This window comes from Acipenser ruthenus, chromosome 1 (assembly GCF_902713425.1).
Source record: "Acipenser ruthenus chromosome 1, fAciRut3.2 maternal haplotype, whole genome shotgun sequence".
NCBI lineage: Eukaryota > Metazoa > Chordata > Actinopteri > Acipenseriformes > Acipenseridae > Acipenser > Acipenser ruthenus.
Window position 1 is genome coordinate 73,727,174 of NC_081189.1, and position 18,085 is coordinate 73,745,258.

Consider the following 18,085-nt stretch of genomic DNA (forward strand, 5'->3'; position numbering starts at 1 on the left):
ATACAGGAGTATGTTTGCATTCAGCAGCTGCGTGACGTGTTTACTGTGTGTGCCACCAGTAATTTATGGAATTGAGAGCTGCGACAGAGTTCATCAAATTCTTGTTATTAAATACAACAGTTATGTTCAATACCAGATTCGTGGCTTTTATTTAAAGAACTGCACACATTGGAAGGATGTTTTAAAATTGATGTGTGTCTGGGCGGATTCGGTTCATCGAATCCTAAGTATTCGTCCGAATCCGAACCCTCCTCAAAAAGTAGGTATTCGGGCCGAATCCAAAACCAAATCCTGGATTTGGTGCATCCCTAAACATAATATTACAGCAGAAAAAATAGCGTTGTCACATTTTCTCTAGAGTTATTATACAACTGTTCCTAAATATTTAAATGCTTACCTATAAAACAGTAAATGCTAAATTCACCATTCTATTTTCGCCATCAGTGAATTAGCAAACAAAATAACAACAGACGTGTGAATTGTTTGTTTGAGACTGTATGATGTCTACATTGGGTGACTGAGCAACAAATGCAAGACTGTTAACTCCCTGCCGTATCGCAGAAGCCTAATGAAATCCATTAGTCCTGGTGTTTGTCCTGATGTTTGTCATCCACATGGCTAATCTGTTTTTCCTGTGCTTTAGTTTGCAGAGCGAAGGTGTGCTACCCACGGGTTTGTATTCTGGATGGAGGCATCAACAAGATGAAACCCACAGGCCTGCTCACAGTCCCCTCTCCTCAGATCTGAGCAACAACTGAACAAAAAGCATTGAGAGGGATGATTGTACTTGAGTGCAGGTTATGCAGATTACAAAAAGTCAACCGAGATGAAAGGGCATTTTTTATGTTACATGGTTACAGAACAGTGTTTGCAGTGTTTGCAAGAATTACTTTGCTGTATACTGTGTTGTCCATGTCACAGCAATTAAAAATAAATAAATAAAATCCATATTTTTATATTTTTTGTCACACATCTTGGGTCATTAATCACCTGTAGAATGCATTTCTCAACTGTTCGCCAGGATAAACATAATTTATTTTATAAGCGTCAATAGTTTATCTACTGTACGCTGCTCCATTTTTTTCAATCAGCACACCAGCAATTTTGGAAGAGAGCGCATGAACTGGGTATGCTACACTGCCCATAAAAGTCAAAGTTGAGGACTATTTCCAGATGATTTATGACCTATGATGTGGTTTCACCAAAGAACAGTATGTATGAAATTTAAAATGATCGTTAAGTAAAGAAAGTCAGTAATCCGCACTATTTGTGAGTGGATCAAAACATGAAACACAGGTCATCATTATACATTACAAAATCAAAGCATTGACTTAGTATAAAGGAACCCTTAACAAGAGTTCAAACATGCGTACTGTCACACAATACAAATCTAATCAAACTAAGGGAGCAGGATACAAAAGATTGTATTTGATTGTATTATATATATTGTATTGGTGTGTTTGTAAATGATATGTTCCTTAATAAAGATCTGATCCTCTCCTTTTTAATTTCAATTGCAAACTGCTGCTCTTTTAAGTGTGTTGGTGCCTCCTTTTGTGTTTTACAGTTCATTGTTGTGCGTGGCTTGGCAGCAAGATCCAAGTGTTTTCAGAACGTTCCCTGCTTTCAGTGAGGACAAGAAGAAAGAACATAATTTATTTACCTCTGGGCATCTTGGATGGCATTGAGTCAGAAACCTGCAAATGGTTTAACTGCTGCACACTTCAGGCTCTAAATGTTGATGTCACTCGCTTAAAATAAATATGGGAAATTTGAAGTAAGCTAAGATCTTTGCTAAGGTAGTCAGACAAAATGAACTGCTGCCTGGAATAGCTCAGCAAGGGAGTAAGACATTCTTGTCGACAGCCATCATATTATTTTATTAGATTTGCTTTATGTATGCAGGATAGTTACAAAACTACATCTACTAAGAAAAAAAAATACTTCCAGACACCTCCCACTGCCAAGTTGAAAGAAGTAGAAAACCAGTGACCTCAATGCCTTTCTCAGAAAGTTATTTTTGGGTATTCCCAAATGCTTTGTAAAATGTTAAATGTATGTCGGAGAAGGTCAAATGAATAGGTGTGCATATCAAAATTAGCCAAATAAACCCCCCAACCACTGTATTTGCTCAAAAGTCAAGTCGAGTTTCCCATGCATAGTCTTTTTTTTAAGTAGGACATATCTAAACCTTGGTAACGGTTTGTTTGATATATTTGCTGCATGGACATCTCATAACCTATTGTGTGCTTACTCAGTGTGACGACTTCAAGATGTCACACGCTGCAGACCTGAGTACAGGTCAAACAAAGATAAGTCAAAATTGTAGACCATTCTAATCTAGTCTAGTCTAATCTAGTACTTTATACTGTAGTACGAAAGATAACTCTCCTCTGACAATAGACCAGCAAACTCATATACTAATAAAATGTCCATCTCTATTTTTTTGTTTGTTTGTTTGTTTTGTTTAAGACACTGAAATTACAGGTATTGAAATACTGTATCAGTTTCTCTGTAAAGTTACTTAGCCCTGAAAGTTAATAACCTTTATCTTCACAACTCCCTATAATTTTTTGTAATTTATAAACTATAGGGGATTACATTATTTGTGGTATACATTAAATAAGATACCTTTTTTTCCCCATAGTTGAGTCAGCAACTTGAAAATAAAATGACAAAGTGACCCATGCTTTTTTTTCTTCTTTATCTTCTGTACTCCTTTTGATAAAGGGCAGTTGACTCTTTATTCCAGTTGAAAGTTTTTTTTTTCTTTTTTGTTTTTCAATGAACTTCAACATCTCCCACTGCTGTCAGACCCATCTAAAAACAGTCAATTAATAGTTAAACTGTTTGTAGTAAATCACAAATATATCTCTATATTTTTTAAGATATGCCATTGGCAACATCAGCATGTGTACTGTTTTTACACAGATTCTCAAAAACACATGAAGGCATGTAACACACAAGAAGGGGTGGGTTATACTGCCTTCAACCACCTGAGAAATGGACTGTATCAATACAATCCACGTCTTCAAGACAAAATTGCACCGTCGGTATTGGGGTTTTCCTGATTGGAATGAAATGAGATACAACTTACTGCTTATAGTCTTTTAATAATATGGATTTGGAATGTAAGCAGAAAGGAACTTAAGAGGAACATTTTACTCGAACTGGGAAATCGAGGACCACTGTCACGTTTTCAAGAAATTGAAAACACGCTCTACGTGCAGTCGGAAGTTACTGATGGGAAACAAACAAAGGTTGCAGAGGATTGAAATAAACATGGCAGTCAATACACCGTAATCCAAAGACCGTATGCAGGTATTGAATTAGCTGTAGGGGTTAAATGCCCTTCTAAAAGCTTGCCACAGTAATTTGGCAGTTGTTCCATGGTTACACTATGCATTTGCCATGGTTTGCCATGTTTTAATATGCTTGTGACAGAAAACTGTCACTGTTTAAAATAAACAAGCTTACCCAGAAGGTTTTTTAAATATAATGTATTTTTGCTATTGCTGTAATTATTATTAAGAATGTATTTTTGTATAAAATATACAATAGTACATAGGTAGAGTGTTTACATAAAAGGAATACAATGTTACAGGTAAACTAGCTGCATATTAGTGGGCGGAGTTGTACCGCATATATAAGCACAGTGGTTTAGGCCGGGGGGGGGGGGGGGGGGGAGAGGTGCTCAGTTGGTCGGCTCGCCAGAAGCGGTGATTTATGCAGTTTAAACATAGTAACTAGTAGGATCATTTAGTGAGCTTACAAGTTCTGAAGCCAGTGTCCCACAATAAATAAGGGTGTCAATAGTACTGGTGATAGGGGTGAGGAAAGTGAAACTGATAGTTTGTACCTCTGTTCTACGAACTGTTTGTATCCTGTGCTACAGAATAAACATTCTATTTCTCTACTTATAATACCAATGTCCGAGTCTCCAATGGTTTCCAGCCTCTGGTTGACGTGATTGTGGTGGAGAGCAGGCTTTTCGACTTCTTCACAATGCTTTACAATGCATACCTACCATGATTTAATTATGCTTTATTACACTTTGCTATGCTTTTACTATGGGACACTTTTATAATGGTTGTTGTTTTGAGTAGATTGTTACTAGTTTTATATGTCAGCACTAGGTTTTCATGTCCACAGTATTGCTACCTCCTTGATACCAGAAATGCGCTTCTGTTCTTTGCAGCCACACAGTGCTAGTAATGAGTACTGTATTAATTAGATTATAACAACCTTGATGCTTTTAATGTTGCCATGCAATTAGAAGGCAGCCAAACAGAACACTGCTAACCTCCTGGCCTTCACTGCGTGTGCATACTGTAAACACTGTAGTGACGTCTTCCTTGGGCTGTTCCCTGATAAGCTACACAGCGACATAAACCTGGCACCACAAAACAAAGAAAGCACTGTTATATGTTCTAAAAAAAAAAATCTAATGATACCAAAATGGAAGATCTAAAGGAAAGGCTTTCACATTTCAAGTAAATGAACTGCCTTTTTCATGGGAGATAACCATATTTGCTTAGGGCATTTTAGGCGTCACAAGTATTTAACTTGGCTTGATGTTGAAAATGTATTGTGAGAGTTTTGCTCGTCATACAGTCTCAGACAAAAGTATTGGCACCCTACACTTAATATAAGATAAATCAAGAAACAATGTTAAATACGAGCATTTAGTGAACATTAGCCACTAATTAATATGGCAAAGACTAAAATGCACATCTGGCTGGAGTTAAGTTAAATTCTTGTTTTTCAATTACGAGATGTTTATTTTCTGAACTGTAATTGTGTTATTACTGTTTTCTGTGTTTTTTTTTACAGAAATATGCGCACAGCTGTTGGGCTCAGCAGCACTGTGCTGGACCAAGAAATGCGCCTCAGTTGAGATTGCTTGCAGTCTCTCCCACTGTATCTTGCTGTCGCTTTGGTGACTGCTTTTGCATCACCATTGCGAAGGCTGTCAGTACCTGTAATAAGCAGGCTTCCCTCAGTCTCGTGTGTGGTACTGACTGAGTGGTTTTGCCAGTGGCTTGTACAGGTGTACATCCCTGTACATTGCTACCCGCGGTAACTATGACCGGTGGACCTGTACCATACCGTACCGAGTTCACAACCTGCTCTGTTCCCTATCCAGTACCGTACCGTAAAGAACCGGGACCGAACCAGTGCCGCACCATACCATGTTTGTACTGACCCGGTGCTAAAGTCAACACACAGGTATCGAACTGACCTGGCACTTCCCGGTACCATTCCGGTTCCGACCCTGTGCCAACCAAGTACCATTCCAACCCGGTGCTATAGTCACCAAACCAGTACCAAACTGACCTGGTACTGTCCCAGTTCTGACTTGGTACCGTACCTTACCAACCCGATGCTACAGTCACCAAACCAGTACCATCCCAGTCAAACTCTTTCAACAAACCATCTACACTTTGCCAAGAAATATGAACAGGAATCTGAAGCATTCTTCAACAAAATTCTCTGGTTCAATGAGACTAAAATATGACCTCCCCCAAAATGCACCACAGTATGTTTGGAACAAAAAAAGGGAAAGCCTTCAATGAAGAAAACTTTGTACTTACAGTTAAACATGGAGGTGGTTTGATCATGATATGGGGCAGTGCTGGGATTTACTAGCCCTGGTGCAAGACTGAAGTAGATCCCCCACTCCCCACACACAAAAAAAGAAAAAAACATGCAGCACTGCTGCATCACAACCTACTTAACAAATTAATATCCAAAAAGCATGTATTGTTTTTTAAATATTGAATGTTGACCATCTGTCAATTAAAGCCACATTTTGTGAGGCAGACGCACTCCGACACATTCAGCTTGTTCGATGTGGAACAGGAACAGATTTTAGCCTTTTCACGAAATCATTTAGTTCCATTTCTGTTCTAGCATCATGGCAGACAGCGATTTGGAGAAGCTGTTTGTGCATCGCGATGATTTATTTTTTAGACAGAAAGTTCCAAACAGTAGTTATATCATATGTAATAAACTATAACATTAATATTATGTGTCAAATATATAAACACATCTCACTACACAGTACAGGCCATTGTAAATCAAGACTATATTTATTGTATTTTGCCAGTATTGCATATACAGTTGTAATGTATCTGTTACAACGCAGTGAATTAGCAGTACAGCTATGGTCAAAAGTTTTGCATCTCCCTATATAATTAAATAATTTTGCTACATTAACATATTGAATTACATACCACTTTGCTTTGTAGTTTTGCATACTTAACGAAAAACTGACAACAATTAAAAAATGTGACATACCTTAAATACCACTTTACAACTATTATGGCTTCTGGTAGACTTTTGTGATATCGTTCTGTAGTTTCTTTGATTACATGATGTTAAATAAAATTATGTTAATCTAGTTTTTTTAATTATGTCTCAATCTAAGGAAAAAACATAGGTGATGCAAAACTTTTGGCCATAGCTGTACCTGCGGAACTTCACCATGTTTCACCGTGTGGGACTGGTCCTCAAGCAGACCGGACTGTTTGACTGAGCAAGCAGAACACCTTCCACAGCAGGAAGGTGGGACGGTTTCGCCAAATCAGATTTTCCAGTTCTGTTCAGTCTGTTTGGTCTCACGAAATTACACCTTAGGTGTCATATCTCCCAGCAGAGCAATCACATGACCTTAACACTGACCTATTGCCAGAGCACTCACTCTGCATCCCACCTCCAGACAGACATTGTCAACTGTAATTTGCGCATTTGTGTTTTGATTGACAGTCCGCCTTTTTTTAATCCCTGTGGAGTAGACAGCACTTACATATTTTACATCTAGTCATTAAAGTGGGTGCAGTTGCGTTCCTTGCACCCCCACCCCAATATATATAAAAGGTTGGCATTGGAGAGGGCTCCTCCCCTTCTGGCACTGGAGATGGCAATGACAGCTCCTCCCTCTCTGATGCTTGGGATAGCAGCAGCTCCTCCCACTATGGCCCTGGAGATGGCAGCAGCTCCTACCACTCTGGCCCTGGAGATGGCAGCAGCTCCTCCCACTCTGGCCCAGACTCACTCAGACCAGCAAATATAGGATACAGTTTGGTGAGTAAAGGCGCTGCTCTGCTGATTTATTAAATAAATAAAAGGTTTGAACATAAAACAAAACACTGGACAAAAATAGCACTATGGCCAAAAGACAGACAAACAAAACACAGCAAACACAAACAAGTATTGTGCTGACTATTTCAGCACAAGTAGCTATTGTTGATAGCTTTGGTTATTCTCTCTCCCACGTACCTCCTTTCTGTACACCTAACCCTGAGAGTGAATTGTGCCTCTATATACAGCTGTGTCGGGACTCAATTGCTAATCATTCAGTCTGGCCCCGGCAGTCTGGATGTGAACTAATACAAATACACATTTTAAATCACTCATGCTACATCACCCACACTATGCCCCGTGCACCAATACATACAATAACACCACATAAAACACGCACAGGGGCAGGGGTACCTGCAGTTCTGCACCGTCTCTAAGTGTGCTACCCCACTTCTAAAACCAAACGTAACAAGACAGCATCAGGAATGAGACTGAGAGACCAGAAAGCTGCAGTTTAAAGCGCTGGTGTGCACATTTATTAACAAAATAAACAAAACAAACACAGGAACAAAGCAACTGGTACAAAGGCCAAAATAAAAGGTTCACACAAAACAATTCAGCTATCAGGCTGGGCATTCACCTACACTGACCACTTTCTACACAACACAGTATATACACAACTCACCAGCACTCCTCTCAAACACCAACCTCTCACAAAGGATTTCTCCTCCCTTATATACACACACACACACACACACACACACACACACACACACACACTATTTGCATGTAGGGATTTCGACCTGCCACACCCATACTGTACTTAGTAAAGATACAAATAATACGATTAAAGTAACAGACTGCTAGGTACTATTACAAACAATTACAAAACAATGCACCTCAAACCACAGCAGTGAAATAACTTTAGCATTTTATTAGTGATGAGGGATAGTCTTTCCTTAAGGTCAGCTTGGCAAAGATTAAATCATGTTATCTTGGTCAAAGATTTACTAAACTATTGGTACAATTATTTTAACCATCCATACATCTTTGGCAATTAAACATCTTGACATGTATCCAACAAGTTATATAGTATTAAACCACATTTGCCAAACATTAGCAGCTCTCTACACCAACTTAGACACAGGGCTTCCATATAGTCTTTCATCCGTATATGGAAAATTGCAGCAGATGGTTTTACCTATATGCCTAATTTGCAATGAAATCAGGATGGACCCTTAATGTTTTTTACCTACTTGACTTTTCCTTATAAAGTGTTCTCGATCCTTGGCAGACACTGTGCTATGTAGATTATAGAAGATTGAAGCCATGCCAACATACATAAATACAATGAAGGAGTGCTTTCTTCAGGTATTAGTCCTGCTTTAGCTCTGAGTTAAGGTGAAAGAGTACATAACAGGTTTCAAGCGTGACATTTTCCATGAAGACTACCAAAAATGGAAGGCTTTATAAGGAACCACTTAGAGCTTATCTTTTTTGTAATATAAGAAGGCTTGGTTGACAATATGAGATGATACTTATACAATCGTCCATTAGTGACCATCACAGGAATGTTTTATATTAGCTTCTAAATGATCAGTATTCTAGTCGAAGTAAATGGTTGATGAAATATTGTAGATTAATGTAAAATACACTTTTTAGCTTAAAATAACATTAAATTGATGTGTGTATTTATTTTCATATAAGACTTCAAATTCTGAAGAAGTTTGCTGAGAACAGAAACAGTATTTGTTTACAAAAAAGGTTGTTTTCTTTTGGATTAAAACTGACAAAGAGGTAGAATCTCAATTATTATTATTATTATTCTTTACTCCAAATCACCATTATTATTGACGGTGGGAGCAGTAATGCCAGCAGTGGTAAGTCCTGCTTTAGCTGCTTCTAAGTAATATTGGATACTGGAGACGCCCACAGAGTAACATTGGAGCACTGCACTTGGATAGCTGCATTGAAGCAGTTTGATTATTATTCATGTAATGAGTGTATGCATAAGTTCAGGTAGCAGGCCGTGCATGTCAGTAGACTTAGTCTTTTTTCTGTTTTATTATTTTATTGATATTAAGAATGATGAGCAATACATAACGTAAAAATTGTAAGAAACAAAGTGTTACATTAACATATTCAATTACATACCGCTTTGTAGATTTCCATATACTTAATGAAAAACTGACAAAAATTGAAAAATGTGACATTTTGAAATCTAACATGAAATACTGTACTACTATTATGGCTTCCGGTAGACTTCTGCGATATCATTTTGTAGTTTCTTTGATTACATGATGTTAAATAAAATATCTAAATTATGAAGTTTCAGAAGTTCTGTATTACAGACATTTTATTAAGGTATTTTACAGGCATTGTATGAAGCAGCAAGCACACACCAAAGTACAGTAGTCCAAAAAGAATACCCTTAAAATGCAACTAAAATCTCCACAGCACAGCCAAAACAAAAGCTTAAGGAACCAGTTACTATCCACAATGCACATTTAATATGTATATTCTAATTAATTTACAGTTCCACCTCGATTTCCTATTTTTCTTATTAAAGGGTCAATTCCACGTTCCAATCACCTTCTCCCTCCCACCTTCCTCCGATTGTGATAGGTGAAATTATTCTACAAATATGTTTTTTGTGCACTCAGTACAGTATATGTTACCTACTTTTTTAACTTTGGACTGGTTGCTTGACTAGCTATTGACATTTACTTATTCTGAGTTTCCCAAATACACACATTTGGAAATCTCTCTTTAATATGTTTTTTCTTGGACAGATTCTACAGACATTAAGATAATTTTTAATCCAAATTATATTTGGCATAATATTTTTATTTGAAATTCAGAAGTGCCTATGGAAAGTAGTTTACAATTGTATAACGGCATTCATGTACATCATATCCACTGTAAGCACCGAACCATTGAATTGTTCATGCACGGTGCAAAACTAATTTATAATACATGGCAATTTTCCATAACACTATTGGCCCTTTTTTAAAAGCCATTTTCTGAGGGGTAAGTTTACAATAATTGAATGCTCCCCTCTGTAACTAAGCTGTTTCTTGTGAAAATGTGTCTTTGCTTCAAAATATTTCACTTGTGAGTTAGGAATATTTTCAAAGACATTTTTATAGTAGCATTACCGACTGGATGATAACATTTCCACAACACCATGTTGTATTTATTTACAATGGCACTGAATATAGGTTAATTTAGAAAGAGGCCATACATTGTGATTATTTAATATGGCATAATATTTAATATGGCGTCATATTTTCTATTGGTGTTTATGTTTTGTTTTTGGATAGTCACACCTATGTTCTCTGATAAAGATGCTGAGATGCTGGTTCTTGACTTTATTTCTCAGCTATATTACTGTAATGCTTTGTTTGCTGGCCTTCTTGATTCTAAACTGCTTTGGCTCCAACTGGTTCAAAATGCTGCAGCTAGTGCTGACTCACACTCGCCGTTCACAACACATTACCCTAGTTCTAAAATCACTACATCGACTCCCTGCAGGATAGATTTTAAAATTCTTCTTACTACTTATCAGGCGCTTCATGGTCTAGGGCCTTTATAGTTGCAGGAACTGTTGGTGCCGTATGCCGCTAGATCAACAAATGCTGGCCCTCTGGTTGCTCCTAGAAGTCAGATAAAATCAGGGGGGCAAGGGCCTTTAGTAGTTGTGCTCCCTCCCTTTGGAACCCTATTCCAAATTACACCAGGAATGCTGGCACAGCTGACATTTTTAAATCAATTCTAAAAACATATCTGTTTGAGTTTGCTTCTTTTTGAGCTGGATTGCTAGACCATTGGCTTCCTTTTTATTATTATTTTTTATTTTGTAACGCACCCTGGGATGCTTGCATGAAGAGCACTATATAAAAGTAAATTGTATTGTATTGTTGTATAAATATGCCTGCAAACAGGTTAACTTTGGGAGATGAGAACACAAGTTCAATACGTATCCCCCTATCACAGAATAACTTCACTGACCCACATTCTGTAGGCTGTTGAAATGGATGGTTACCTAGAAGGACTGTTGCCTGATTTATATACTTCTGAGGATGCCACATGAAATTAAATATATGTATCCCATTCACTGGCAGGTGGTCATTTGAAAGCAGTACTCTTCAGCATCAACCCTGACATTCTCAACTCAACATAAAGTTATTCTACAAATGGTAGGTTACATACATGTGTTACACTTCCCAAAGCTACCATGTCTTCCTGCAATCTGTATAATCATAAGTAGGGCGATGTGACCAGCTCAAAAACGTAACAATCAATACAAATCCCCACTTAATCACTATATGAAAACCGAATATTTATTTTGTTTAAAGTGTCTTGTGATATCTGGTGATAATCATCGTTGATTCAGGGGTTACTGCTGGCTGATTTATCTACAAAGACAATGAATAATTGCTTGATTTTCTCATTTGTTCCAAAATGAACGCAAGGTTCTCATTTGTTCCAAAATGAACGCAAGGTTTAACAACACTACCAAAAAACACAAATATATAATTTCTTGAAGATTATACGCAGTGTACAGTTAAAGATATATATTATAGATTCAGAACAGTACTATAGATGGTTTTCACACTTTGGTTTAATGTGATCATTTCTTTTTTGACACTTCATATTTTTGTGGAATTCCCATTCGCAACATAAAAAAGTTGTATTACTTTGCCTGTGTGTGCTGTGTGTTGGCCCATGGTGACAGCTTGCTATAAAGTCATAAACAAGCAATATTCTACTGTGAAAAAATGGCACTTTAACGGAATATGCCGTAATCCACTTTACTTCAGCTATTTAAATGCCAAGGCACTTGCTACGTTTCCTATTTCACAAGCGGTGTACATTAGTCATAGTCATTAGGACAATATACTATAATTAATGGTGCAAATTGAAAACCACTGTACATATCTATATTCTGAATATTACAAAGGACTATTAATTACATGTTTGTTTTTATCTTTTACTGGTGTTTATGGAAAACATGATATGTCACTAAATGTGTAGATTTAATGTTTGACCAGTATATAGGAGTTAGTTAAACAAAAATGGCTTAATTATAAAAAATGAAATAGGTTTAACGTGAAAATAAATCAATACATTTATCAATATAATAGCACCAATGTGCCCATTTAACATTCTAAAGGGGCAGAACAAATCTATGAAGCTAATAAAATACATAGAAGTACAATCAATATTAAAAAATGACAGTAATCATACAGTACAATAATTTGGTTTGATAATATTAGACAGTCATAACAATATCAATGCAAAGCAAACATTTGTTAACTGGAAGAGATGCAACCCTTACAGGTTCAACTAAATCCGGTGTGTTAAAAATATACACATACTGTTTACAAGCGGGATGAAAATAGTATGAAAAGCAATGGAAAAAAAAGAAAAATACTAATTTCGCAAAGCCTACAATAACTGCTTGAAGTAAATACATGACATGCACAACACAACAGAATCTACTATGTTTGGGAAAGCAAGGTTTGGTTAGGCTTCTTAAGCAAGAGATGGCTTTTGAAGACTGCAGTCCTCAGCATTAGTGGAGCATGCGTCGATTACATACAGGATTCACGTACATGAAATGGGAAGGAAGTAAAATAGAAACTCCCCGGTTCTGGTAAAGTTTTCCCTTTCCCTCGAAGAATCTCTTATTTTGAGGGGCCTGGTTCACTGGACTTGCTCTGACAAGGCTGCATTCCCCCCTGGAGCTCAGTCTCCTGGTAGGAGTGGAGCTGGTGAGTGGAGTTCGCTCCAGTTTTCCGCATTGTGTTAATGTCTCCTCAGAGTGTGTTCCCCAGTGCAGGAGCCTCTTCTCAGACTAACATCGTCCAGGCCGATCTCTCCAGGCCTCTCATTCAATCGCTCCCCTTTCAATATGACCTGAAAACCAAATGAGGGGCAAAGAAAGTAAGGCCTTGTCACAAAGACGGCCGGAGTGGGTGGCGTCAGACCAGAAGCAGGAAATAAACAGACAGAGATGTGTGGTTTGGTGAAGCTGAGCGAATGCTTTCGCTCAGCATTTAATAAACAGAACGGAAACTAAAAGGTTTTAAACACAAAAACACGGGACACGGCACTACACGCTAAAATAAAAAGACAAACAAAACGAACTAAACAGTGCACTGACAGACGAACAAAACACGGTGAGCAGATTTTAACTATTATTCTTTACACAAATACCTCCGTCTCCAATCCCGTTCTCCACTCACCGAACACCCAACCCCGACTTCAGGTGGTAACCCTATTTATCCTAGGTAATCCTACAGGAGTTTAGAAGTTATACAGTATGTACTCTAATATGAAAAAATATATATTTGAGATAAAACTATGTATTATCACTTCTTCAACAATATTGGATTGCTCCTGAAACAGTAATAACTCAAATAAAGCACTTCAGTGGAAATAAACGAGGGACAACATGTTAAGAATACTCACACTCTGCAAGCCAGCCCCCCACAGTGTGATCTGGGTGTGCCTCCAGTCATGCCCACCAGTCCTGCCCCACACTGCAGGGCCATGTGCCCCGTTCCTCTTCACGTACACCTGCAGGGAACCGGAGTGCTGCCCCGACAGCTTGTGTCTGAACGAGAGGCACAGCTCCCCCGAGTCCACCGGCTGCCTTAGAGGAAGAGCCAACAGGGCTGCTCTTCCACCTCGCTTACCAAAAACTTCAGGAATCGTCAAGTATTTTCCACCTGAATAAGAGAAATAAGAACAATCAAGATGACGGTTCTGCAGGGAAAAATTGGGGCCAGGCAATTTTAGGCCGTTTTCTACTTAAAAAAGAAGAGCCTTACATCCTGTCATCTAAATTACACTAACAGGGCTAGGCTATCATTGCACATTCAATCTTGAAACGAGCTGAAAAGAAACCTAAAATACTGTACAGGAAGGCAGAAAGGTGCCATTGAACAGGGAATAATAATAAAACTGTATTGCATTTTGGTTGAATCCACCTTCTACAGTCACAGATACAAGACATTTTTGCTAGTGAAGTAGTGAGCGTGGGCTGTTTCATTGCTGACCTTAGTTCAAGACTAATGTTGAACTTTAAACAGCCCAATTCCTCCCTGTATGTCCCCCCTATGTGCTTGGTTTCTCTCTGCTGTATTACTCACACCAGGCAGACTTGGATCAGAGTATGGTGACCTGCTCTTACATTCCTTTCAGTCATGGCTTAAGGCTCAGCTAAAAGAAAGGAATTGCACAGATGCTTGTTTGGGACTGTGGCATGTGTGTCACTTAACCTATATCTGCTCACAGCTGTGGAGGGGGTATGGAAAAAACAAGCTACTCAAGCTACTGTACACATCCACTGCCTTGCAATGGCATGAGTTGCTTTTAGTAGTGTGCTTAACTTTTAAAGATGGCAGAAAGTCCTTGATGCAATTACAGAATTCTGTCACTATTACATGCAAGCAAGTTGATATAGAGTTAAGTAAACAATTAATTCATATTTTCAAGTTCCATAGTGGGTTTTTTTAAGATTTACCTGTGCTATTTACTCATATATATATATATATATATATATATATATATATATATATATATATATATACACACACACACACACACACACACACACACACACACACACACACACACACACACATATCAGATTCCGCTTAAAATGTTGCCTCTTGATTTTAATACTTTCCATAAAAACCAAACCAAAACTACTGAAACCTCCCAGAATGCATGTAAGCTTAAAAAGAAAGACCAGGACATTGTTTAAAAAGAAAAAAAATATAGCTTTACTTACTGTTCTTACTGAGACATGACTAAAATACTAATATGTTGCATGATGGTACCTTGATAATTATATAAGTGACATTTTTTAAACACTCTGGTAGTTAAAGGAGACAAATATAATTGCTGGGATGTGGGATGGCTGTTACCTGCAGCATCTGAGCTTGCTTCCCAGTGTAGGTCACTTTCTCTGTCCCTGAGCCATCCACACAGACCATGGTCAAAGCTACAACTGTGCAGAATAACATCTGGAAAAGCAGTGACAAAATGGGCATGATGATGATGTTTTAAAGATACACTACGGTACTTAAGGAGAACATTTGGGCGACTGAAGCCAAAAATGCTATATAAACCCAATTGACTAGTTCAGGAATACTAATTAGGTTACATTAGGAGTTTTTTTAGGCAACTGTCGAAGCAACCAGTTGTAAACATTTACAAATGATATGTTCAACGTGCGATGTTCCTGCAACAAAATACAAACTCTAAATGTGAAAATTAGCCTTTAGGTCTTTAGTTTATCCACTCATTGCTCTGTTGCCTGAGCCACTAAAGGGAGGGTGGTGGAAACATTCCAGGCCTTCCCCCTAGGAAGAGAGGATTACTGTACTGCAAGGAGGGTCATTTATGTAATTCAGTAAGTATAGTATACAGCAAGTTTAGTTGAAATAAGAGGTTGTCACTGTGTCTTTCTGTGCATACCAGATTTGCTATAGCACTCTTTTTTTAAGAAATACTGTTTAGAATGATAAGATTTATTTTGGCCCCCATTTATTGATAGCGCACAAATTTTTTGGCAATGACAATACATGTTGATCTATGTGTACTGAACATAAATCATAATATTTTCCATATTTTTTAGTTATTCCCAAGGAAAGTTTCACAAGAAGACGTGTGCCAAATCTTGTTTTTAAAAGATGCTCTTTTCATGTTTGGATTAAAAGTATTGTGCCAAAATAAACACTGGCCAAATGAAATTATTTATAATAACCAGATCAGGTTATTATGTGTTATTTATAGCAACATAACAACAAGAATGAAAACACTTCAAGAGAACCGACTTTAAAAAAAAAGCTTTCATGTGGTTTCACTCCATGCCAAGAAGTTAAGCTGCCTTTAACATGTTTAGTAATTTCCAGGTTGTCAGCTGAATCAGTGCTCCAAAAAACAACCACATGTCATGAGAAGGGATTCATTACGTTCAGAGGAAGGTCAACAGGAGACTGCTATAGAATGTGTTCCAGGCCATTTTTAAATGCCAGTTCATACAGTGGTGCAATACTGCAGCAATGAAACACTGCATTAAAACAACACTAATTCAGCAGCTACTTATGGCACCTTGTTAGTGGTGTTGTTGACTAGCTGCATATAAAAAGTATAAATTAGTGGCGCAGTATTGTTAAAAGACTTCATGGTAAGAGTGATCAACTGTGCACAGATAAGGCACTCATCACATGTCCAAACCCAATCAACTCAGCTGAAAATGGCTACTGTACATTCAGGCCGGTATGTATAGCACTATCAACAGTCTTATGTTATGTAGCAAGTCAAAAAAAATCATACTCTAGGCCAGTAAGGCATTTTGAGAACTGACAGGTATACAGAGGCTCTCAAAAGTATTCACTCCCCTTTGGACTTTTTCACATTTTATTGTGTTACAACATGGAATCAAAATTGATTTAATTAGGAGTTTTTGCCACTGATCAACACAAAAAAAAGTCCATAATGTCAAAGTGAAAAATAAAATCTACAAATTGTTCTAAATTAATTACAAATACAAAACAGAAAATAATTGATTGCATAAGTATTCACCCCCTTGAGTCAATATTTGGTAGATGCACCTTTGGCAGCAATTACAGCCATGAGTCTATTTGGATAAGTCTCTACCAGTTTTGCACATCTGGACACTGCAATTTTTGCCCATTCTTCTTTGCAAAATTGCTCAAGCTCCGTCAAGTTGGATGGGGACCTTTGGTGAACAGCAATTTTCAACTCTTTCCACATATTCTCAATTGGATTGAGGTCCGGGCTTTGACTGGGCCACTCCAGGACATTGACCTTTTTGTTTTTAAGCCACTCCAGTGTGGCTTTGGCTGTATGTTTGGGGTCATTGTCCTGCTGGAAGATGAATCTTCTCCCAAGTCCCAGGTCTCTTGCAGACTTCAGCAGGTTTTCCTCCAGGATTTCTCTGTACTTTGCTGCATCCATTTTGCCCTCTATCTTCACAAGCTTTTCAGGCCCTGACGCAGACAAGCATCCCCATAGCATGATGCTGCCACCACCATGCTTCACGGTAGGGATGGTGTTCTCAGGCTTGCGCCAAACATAGCGCTTAGCGTTGCGGCCAAAAAACTCTATTTTATCAGACCATAGAATCTTCTTCCACTTGGTCTCAGAGTCTCCCACATGCTTTCTGGCAAACTCTAGCCGAGATCTGATGTGAGTTTTTTTTCAACAATGGCTTTCTTTTTGCCACTCTCCCATAAAGGCCAGTTTTGTGAAGCACCGGGGCTATTGTTGCCGTATGCACAGTGACTCCCCACTCAGTCGTGGAAGACTGTAACTCCTTTAGAGTTGCCATAGGACTCTTGGTGGCCTCCCTGACTAGTGCCCTTCCTGCTCGGATACTCAGTTTTTGAGGACGTCCTGTTCTAGACAGATTCACAGTTGTGCCATATTCTCTCCATTTCTTAATAATGGACTTTACTGTGCTCCGGGGGATATTCAATGCCTTGGAAATGTTCTTATATCCTACCCCTGATTGGTGCTTTGAATGTTCCTTTGTCTTCATGATGTAGTTTTTGGTAGGAAATGTACTAACCAACTGTGGGACCTCCCAGAGACAGGTGTATTTAACCTGAAATCATGTAAAACACCTTAATTGCACACAGATGGACTCCATTCAACTAATTATGTGACTTCTAAAGAAAACTGGTTGCACCAGAGCTTATTTAGGTGTGTCATAGCAAAGGGGGTGAATACTTATGCAATCAATTATTTTCTGTTTTATATTTGTAATTAATTTAGAACAATTTGTAGATTTTATTTTTCACTTTGACATTATGGACTTTTTTTCTGTTGATCAGTGGCAAAAACTCCTAATTAAATCCATTTTGATTCCATGTTGTAACACAATAAAATGTGGAAAAGTCCAAGGGGGGAGAGCCACTGTATATATATATATATATATATATATATATATATATATATA

General features: G+C 38.0%; 2 protein-coding genes across 8 annotated transcripts in view; one reads left to right on the top strand and one right to left on the bottom strand.

The window, feature by feature from the left end:
• Positions 1-1,514, top strand: part of LOC117420452 (TBC domain-containing protein kinase-like protein) — an 80,595-nt gene extending 79,081 nt beyond the window's left edge. The window contains 1 exon segment of the mRNA XM_059029524.1: positions 651-1,514. Within this exon segment, the coding sequence (XP_058885507.1) occupies positions 651-747 (97 nt within the window). The 3' untranslated portion in view covers positions 748-1,514.
• Positions 1,515-12,170: 10,656 nt separating this feature from the next.
• Positions 12,171-18,085, bottom strand: part of LOC117421432 (nephronectin-like) — a 52,548-nt gene continuing 46,633 nt past the window's right edge. For all 7 annotated transcript variants that reach the window (XM_034035857.3, XM_034035858.3, XM_034035859.3 and 4 more), the window contains 3 exons: positions 15,024-15,122; positions 13,561-13,820; positions 12,171-13,005 (listed from right to left, as the gene is read on the bottom strand). In XM_034035857.3, the coding sequence (XP_033891748.3) occupies positions 12,895-13,005; positions 13,561-13,820; positions 15,024-15,122 (470 nt within the window). In that variant the 3' untranslated portion in view covers positions 12,171-12,894. The remainder of the gene's footprint in view (positions 13,006-13,560; positions 13,821-15,023; positions 15,123-18,085) is intronic.